Here is an 8004-nt window from a genome sequence, read left to right as displayed (position 1 = left end):
ACGTACCTCTACGCAATCATACTCCTTCACCACCTGCTTCAGACCTCCATTTCTTCATGTCAGACTTGATACTTGTTTGCTTTGAACGAAGAACACAAATGCCTGTTGCTTCAGCTCTTGCATGCGCCGACGCCATGCATCATGGAGGGCGCTTCGGTACTGCGTGCCGGCGTGTAGATGGCGACATGTCGGGCGTGTAGGGGAAGCCGGGGAGTACTCGAAGTCAATTTGAAACTGGATTTGAAATTTTACATACTTGTAAACAGTACCAGAAAGCAACTTTAAAACCTGTAGTAGACCACCCCACCCCACAATTTGATGTGTTTGCGAACAACCCCGTTCAGGAAGAAATGGACCAAATTTCAAGATCATGACGTAATGGGACACTTAGCCTCCTGGCGGGCCTCCAGGGGGTCCGAGGCGGGGCTGAAGGCTGCAGTCGGTCTACTGACCGGCCCGGCCGGCAGGATCCGTCGAGAAACAGGGGGGTCAAGGGAGGTTTTCTTCCCCCTGGGAGAAATGTCCTGTGGGTTTTTGGATCTGCGATATAAAAAAGTCTTGTCTCGGTCACGTGATGTGTCACGTGACCGGTCAGGTGAGCCTGTCAGCCGGGTCACGGCCCCTGTCAGCCGGCTGACATGTCACGGGCCTGCTGACACGGTCCGCTGACCGGTCACGGCCGCCCGGAGAGATCAGGCCCCCGGCCAATCTCCGGACACTTAGCCTCCTGGCGGGCCTCCAGGGGGTCTGAGGCGGGGCTGAAGGCTGCAGTCGGTCTACTGACCGGCCCGGCCGGCAGGATCCGTCGAGAAACAGGGGGGTCAAGGGAGGTTTTCTTCCCCTGGGAGAAATGTCCTATGGGTTTTTGGATCTGCGATATAAAAAACTTCCGTCTTGTCTCGGTCACGTGATGTGTCACGTGACCGGTCAGGTGAGCCTGTCAGCCGGGTCACGGCCCCTGTCAGCCGGCTGACATGTCACGGGCCTGCTGACACGGTCCGAGCCGCTGACCGGTCACGGCCGCCCGGAGAGATCAGGCCCCCGGCCAATCTCCGGACACTTAGCCTCCTGGCGGGCCTCCAGGGGGTCTGAGGCGGGGCTGAAGGCTGCAGTCGGTCTACTGACCGGCCCGGCCGGCAGGATCCGTCGAGAAACAGGGGGGTCAAGGGAGGTTTTCTTCCCCCTGGGAGAAATGTCCTATGGGTTTTTGGATCTGCGATATAAAAAAGTCTTGTCTCGGTCACGTGATGTGTCACGTGACCGGTCAGGTGAGCCTGTCAGCCGGGTCACGGCCCCTGTCAGCCGGCTGACATGTCACGGGCCTGCTGACACGGTCCGCTGACCGGTCACGGCCGCCCGGAGAGATCAGGCACCTTCAGGCATCATTGCCATTGCCGGCTCAAATCTGGCGACGGGCTTCGGCCCGCCCAAGTTACTGGAAAATGAATATATCGACAGTTCCAAAAAAAACATTTCGTGGTACAAATTTTAGGGGGATTCCGTAACAGGTGCTTCCTATGCATTTAGGTTGACTTTCATGCGTCCTCTCAAATCTCGCCTAATTTGAAATCGGAAAATTCAAACTTACTGGCTGGATGCTACTTGCTTGGATTTTCCTGAAAACCCCTAGTGCCCGAACAACAGGACCCTCTAAACTTCGCAATTCAAGCCTACATCCATAAAACCTCTACTGGTGCCATGGTCCCGGGCAATATTACTTCTAGGTTTGCACGTAATCACTCTGTTCCAGTTTTTTTCATTGTATCATTCTGTCTGATTCTTGCGTTCTCAAAATTGCCAAAGCATGGAAGTCGTTTTCTGGTGTACAAGAGTGAATTTTACAGTACGACGATTGACTCCTTGAAGCATTTGAAGGAAATAAACGAGAAATTGATTGGACCTGCCGAGTATGGATTGGGTTGTCCAACAAAATGTGGATGCCCTCAAACTAGGGTCGATTGTCCAAGGCATTACAATATTTCCGACATTGAAGACAGTGCTCGATTTGAAGTTTCTCCACAGCTTTATTCGTTCCTAGAAAAGATGTTGAATGATCGTCATTCAGCATCTCGTAAGCTTTGCCTTGGACTCAATGACAGTGTGTCAGGCACAGGCGGATGGTGTTTACAACCTGGAAAGCTATGGAGTATTGTCACTCCTGAAGGATACGTTATCCCTGGCCCTACCCGCCATGTAAAAGCATCACAGCAAGTGCTTCTAGCTTTGAAACGTTTGATTCTAACTGAGAATATCACGTCACTGTACGATTTTGGAGCTGGTGTTGGACAATATGGATGTGAGCTTTTGAAATTCTTTCCCAAACTTGACTATCAGGCATTTGACGGTGCTGGCAATGTACAGGAGTACACCAATGGCTTTGTCCGATTTCTAGATTTGACGATCCCATTCAATCTTCCCATTAAGGAATGGGTAGTGTCGTTAGAGGTAGGGGAACACGTCCCAAGTCGTTTTGAGGGTGTTGTAATACGAAATCTGCATCGGCACAATTGCAAGGGAATTGTTTTGAGTTGGGCAATTCTTGGACAGGGTGGTCATAATCACATCAATAATCATGGCAACGACTACATTGAGGCAATTTTTAGAGATCTGAAGTATTTCAGAGATTTTCGGAGTGAACGAATGTTCCGCAAGGCCTCTGACAATTATGATTGGTTTACACGTACATCCATGGTTTTTCGAAGACACAAGAGCTCATGTTGATAGAAAGCTGATGAAATTTTTGTGCTTGATGTTCTCTGAAGATATTCTTACATGCTTGTATTTCGTCAGGTTCACAAGTCCAAGGCATTCATATCACATTCGTTGTGTTACTTACCCCATTATACCATTTAGGTATGGTCTTTCTAAAACTTAACCAGAGGGGCAGGTTACTGCTGTTCGATAGGACTTGAAGCTCGCTTCCTGTCACTTGCACAGCACCGTAATTTCACGCACGATGGAGCAAAACTTGGTAATTTTGTGCTATCCAAAACATTTACTACGATAAATGAAGAGAGAGCGTCGTATTAGACTATCTGTCCTAGAAATACTGATACCGTACAATTGGGAGTTCTATGTTCTTACACATGGCGTCACCGGCACGTCTCTCCTGACCTTGGCACGCAGCACTGTTGTACACACAACCTCACAAGCCTTGCAGTCGCTAAAGCAGCGCTACGACAGCTTCCGACCTTGCAATGGGGGCGGCCTTGCATCAACGCGATGAAGACGGCACTGAATACCCGATTGCATTCTATGGGAAACTAATTGCCGCAGAGTGCAACTACTCTACATATGAACGCGAGCTATTGGCGCTCAAGGAGAGTTTGAAACATTTCGCCTACTACCTCTAAGGCAGGCGCTTCCAAGTAAGAACCGATCACCACAGTTTGGTGAGGCTCAGCACCCAACCAGAACTGTCTCCACGGCTCGCAAGATGGCTAGTCACGTGGGTCGCCAACGAATCTGCATTCCAACTGACCTTCCGTGGTGTTCAACTAATAAGAGTCCAAATCCCAGTTCTGGGATGCGCTCTTTCGCACGTTGGGGGTGCATGTTCATCACAGCTCCAAATATCGGCATTATCCTGTGTTAGAGTGTCACGTTGGACGATGCTTGGTATGTTGTTGATGGTGTACTCGCTGTACTCATAGAATCTTTGCCTCATGATCGTCGCGTGATAGTGGAACAACTTCTCGAGCCGGCGGGTGTTACGGTCCAATTCCCTGTCATTCACCGTCGACCAAATCATGTGCTCGAAGATCCTCATTATGTTCATTGCATTTGCTGTATCGCAACACGGCTGAACCCGGATATGGGTAGGAAGTTCTTCAGTATGAACGACAGGTAAAACTCTTGCTGCGGGCTCATGTACATCTTGTCGTGGTACAGCACGTAGATCTTTTGTATGTTTCAAATAGATGTAGACACAAAGCAGCGTCTTGTTCACTTGATCTGGAACGGCCTTCTGCCTCAGCGCCTGTGACGTGTGCATGACAAGCTCTTTGGTGTACAGAACGACCGTGGACTGTACCGTAGCAGGTAGTTGTGGAAACCGCCTGTATCCCACTCGTATTTCTCAATGGGGACAAAAAGGTTCTTTAACCCGTGGGTGATGACGGATGCTTGCGGTGATGTACTTGGACAGCCATTCCTTTACCGCGTTGTTGCCTTTCATATCGTAGAAATTCCAAAGCTGTACCAATACTGTGGCGGGTCCGTACTCATTCGTGGCAAGGATGTCGTCCGGTGCCAGAGGGGTGTGCGGCTTGATGCTTTTCTGGTAGCTTTGGTAAGACCTGATCACTATGCCGTCAATGCCATAATGCTTCACCTGATACATGTTGTCGATAACACTGCGTGCCGCACGTCGAAGTTGGACAAACTTCTTCTTGATTCTCGAAAGGATATACGTGTACCGGCTGGTGATAGGGTTGTTGTCTGGGTTATAGCGGCGCTCTTGTCTGTCCGTTCTCTCGTCATCGTCCACGATACTCACGATGGTTCCGAGCTGGTTTCGCTCATCAAATCCGTCGAAAATTTCAGCGAGTGGGATAAGCAAGATGTTGTCTGTGCTTTCAAGCTCATTCTGTATCACCGTTGTCAGACAAGCCCTGACCTTGTTGTGCTTCAATCTATCGTGAGCTTCTGTGAGTACTTTAGGCTCTTCCTTGGCCGCCTTGATGTTTAGTCTTCTATAAAGACGATTTTCAAGCTCCATAATGAACTCGATCGCTTTATTGAGAACCTTGAATGTTGCCTGGTTCCTTTCTTTAATTTTCTCCAAGATACCGATGTAATTGGCAATGATCGTGTTTATACTGGTACATTTACCTTCATCGTTCTCCATGTCACCATCTTTTGTTACGCTTCGCCATGTGGTATTCATGCGTGTGTCACACCTCGAAGATTTTCGAGAGGACCTTCAAGCGCAGTTCAACAAGAACTAACGTTGGATTTTTCTACTAAGAGGGAAAGCGGTGAAACAGAAGGAGATCTAACTCTCTTTTATTTCTTTCACACACACACACACACAAGACAAGATGACGCACACAAAGACGTCTCAAACAATCGTGGCACACACACGAAAGGTTTATAGCTTCCAGGAAGGAGCCAGGGGTAGCGTCTCTTGGCTACAGAAAGGAGGGGTTGTTGAAGTTCCCAGTAACCTTCTCTCCACAGACGGTGACACAGTGGCAATGACACCCGAAGTAGACAGTGATAGCACCGACTGCAATATGATTCTTCGACCGGTCCGAGGCCTGGTTCCGTACCTTGAGGGTTCCCTGAGAAAGAGTCATAGGCTTGACATGACGAGGTCTTCGATTCCCATCCAACGCTCTCTGTGAAGTTGATGTAGCTGCTCCCTTGACCTTGACAGGTCCTGTGTCTCCGCTAGAGTCAAGCTTGGAGGTGGTCTCGTGCGTTGCCCTTGTAAGTCCTCCGCTAAGATGATCATGATAGTACTGCCACGGTCTTCTTTGATCAGACCCCTTGTTCTCCGATGTCCATGACTTCAGGGGTGATACTTCCAATCTCCCTTTGAGCGTAGCCATATCCTGCCACCGTGTCATCTGCTGTCCTGTCGTGGACTGATATAAGCTGACTCGCTTATCTCCTGCTGCCATCCACGAGTCCTAAGTTCTTGCTGTCTTCTTCATGATTCTCCTACGTCGTCCTTATTGTAGCTGTTGCTGTCCTCTCCAGGGATGCATTCCGAGGCTCTAAGCATCTGTGCACTTGAGCCACACTTCTTTGCTTGTAACCGCAGCAGGTCATTTGAAAGGCATAGTCAAATTTGACAAGCCTGACACCGTCAATGGAGGCGCGGCAAAGTAACAATGCTGGCATCGGCACACAAGAGCCAAAGGAGGGTGTTGAAGCACCTGATAGGAGGAAGCTTCACCTCAGACAATGCCAAGTAATCGACGCATGCACTTAATTGTAATGAAACGTGAGGAGACAACTTTTGCGAATAAATCATAATTTTTATCTGTTTTATAAATCGATTTATAATTTCCGGAGATTGGCCGGGGGCCTGATCTCTCCGGGCGGCCGTGACCGGTCAGCGGACCGTGTCAGCAGGCCCGTGACATGTCAGCCGGCTGACAGGGGCCGTGACCCGGCTGACAGGCTCACCTGACCGGTCACGTGACACATCACGTGACCGAGACAAGACTTTTTTATATCGCAGATCCAAAAACCCATACTACCGGTCTCCCAGGGGGAAGAAAACCTCCCTTGACCCCCCTGTTTCTCGACGGATCCTGCCGGCCGGGCCCGTCAGTAGACCGACTGCAGCCTTCAGCCCCGCCTCAGACCCCCTGGAGGCCCGCCAGGAGGCTAAGTGTCCGGACTCCCGAGATTGGCCGGGGGCCTGATCTCTCCGGGCGGCCGTGACCGGTCAGCGGACCGTGTCAGCAGGCCCGTGACATGTCAGCCGGCTGACAGGGGCCGTGACCCGCTGACAGCTCACTGACGTCACGTGACGCATCACGTGACCGAGACAAGACTTTTTTATATCGCAGATCCAAAAACCCATAGGACATTTCTCCCAGGGGGAAGAAAACCTCCCTTGACCCCCCTGTTTCTCGACGGATCCTGCCGGCCGGGCCCGTCAGTAGACCGACTGCAGCCTTCAGCCCCGCCTCAGACCCCCTGGAGGCCCGCCAGGAGGCTAAGTGTCCGGAGATTGGCCGGGGGCCTGATCTCTCCGGGCGGCCGTGACCGGTCAGCGGACCGTGTCAGCAGGCCCGTGACATGTCAGCCGGCTGACAGGGGCCGTGACCCGGCTGACAGGCTCACCTGACCGGCCACGTGACACATCACGTGACCGAGACAAGACTTTTTTATATCGCAGATCCAAAAACCCATAGGACATTTCTCCCAGGGGGAAGAAAACCTCCCATGTCAGCAGGCTGACAAGGTCGGATCCTGCCGGCCGGGCCCGTCAGTAGACCGACTGCAGCCTTCAGCCCCGCCTCAGACCCCCTGGAGGCCCGCCAAAAAACCCATAGGACATTTCTCCCAGGGGGAAGAAAACCTCCCTTGACCCCCCTGTTTCTCGACCGATCCTGCCGGCCGGGCCCGTCAGTAGACCGACTGCAGCCTTCAGCCCCGCCTCAGACCCCCTGGAGGCCCGCCAGGAGGCTAAGTCAGTCCGGAGATTGGCCGGGGGCCTGATCTCTCCGGGCGGCCGTGACCGGTCAGCGGACCGTGTCAGCAGGCCCGTGACATGTCAGCCGGCTGACAGGGGCCGTGACCCGGCTGACAGGCTCACCTGACCGGTCACGTGACACATCACGTGACCGAGACAAGACTTTTTTATATCGCAGATCCAAAAACCCATAGGACATTTCTCCCACTGGATTGAGGCCAATGAGCCTCTCCATGACCTCAGATGGAAGGTGGGAGGGGATCTGGGGGTATGTTTGCAGTGGGGCTCCTGACGTCACGAGTTTTTTCTAAGGCGTGCGGGCCCGCCTCAGTATATATATGAGTCGGATGACACAAGGAGGTATCAGATCAGTCTAGATGGAGGCCAATGAGCCTCTCCATGACCTCAGATGGAAGGTGGGAGGGGATCTGGGGGTATGTTTGCAGTGGGGCTCCCGACGTCACGAGTTTTTTGTAAGGCGGGCCCTGCGGGCCCGCCTCAGTATATATATGAGTCGGATGACACAAGGCGAGGTATCAGATCAGTCTAGATGGAGGCCAATGAGCCTCTCCATGACCTTAGATGGAAGGTGGGAGGGGATCTGGGGGTATGTTTGCAGTGGGGCTCCCGACGTCACGAGTTTTTTGTAAGGCGGGCCCTGCGGGCCCGCCTCAGTATATATAGCATTTTATCGGGAGGCTCATAACCTGTTTCCACGGGCCCGGACGGCCCGGAATGGGCCTGGAGCTCGCCGGAGAGGCCCGGATTATGCCCAAAGGATGTCAATCAGGCCGATCCAAATCAAAGAGACATAATCAGGACTTTTTGGAGAGATTTCCGATCAATTA

At 51.9% G+C, this 8004-nt stretch overlaps 3 protein-coding genes across 3 annotated transcripts; 1 reads left to right on the top strand and 2 right to left on the bottom strand.

Annotated features, from left to right (window-relative positions):
• Positions 1-1698: 1698 nt before the first annotated feature.
• Positions 1699-2995, top strand: GUITHDRAFT_91192 (hypothetical protein; the record flags this gene model as incomplete). The annotated part of the gene is made up of 1 exon (XM_005818501.1): positions 1699-2995. The coding sequence occupies one exon, from the start codon at positions 1699-1701 to the stop codon at positions 2719-2721; it is 1023 nt and encodes a 340-aa protein (XP_005818558.1). The 3' UTR covers positions 2722-2995.
• Positions 2996-3493: 498 nt separating this feature from the next.
• GUITHDRAFT_149211 (hypothetical protein) lies at positions 3494-4849 on the bottom strand (the record flags this gene model as incomplete). The annotated part of the gene is made up of 2 exons (XM_005818500.1): positions 3494-4058; positions 4140-4849. The coding sequence occupies 2 exons, from the start codon at positions 4847-4849 to the stop codon at positions 3494-3496; spliced, it is 1275 nt and encodes a 424-aa protein (XP_005818557.1).
• A 283-nt stretch (positions 4850-5132) lies between these two features.
• GUITHDRAFT_122236 (hypothetical protein) lies at positions 5133-5573 on the bottom strand (the record flags this gene model as incomplete). Its single annotated transcript, XM_005818499.1, has 1 exon — positions 5133-5573. One exon carries the CDS (start codon positions 5571-5573, stop codon positions 5133-5135), a length of 441 nt encoding a protein of 146 aa, XP_005818556.1.
• Between the last annotated feature and the right edge of the window lie 2431 nt (positions 5574-8004).

Source organism: Guillardia theta (genome assembly GCF_000315625.1).
Source record: "Guillardia theta CCMP2712 unplaced genomic scaffold GUITHscaffold_299, whole genome shotgun sequence".
Classification (NCBI taxonomy): domain Eukaryota; class Cryptophyceae; order Pyrenomonadales; family Geminigeraceae; genus Guillardia; species Guillardia theta.
This window is presented reverse-complemented; position numbering and strand designations above follow the sequence as displayed.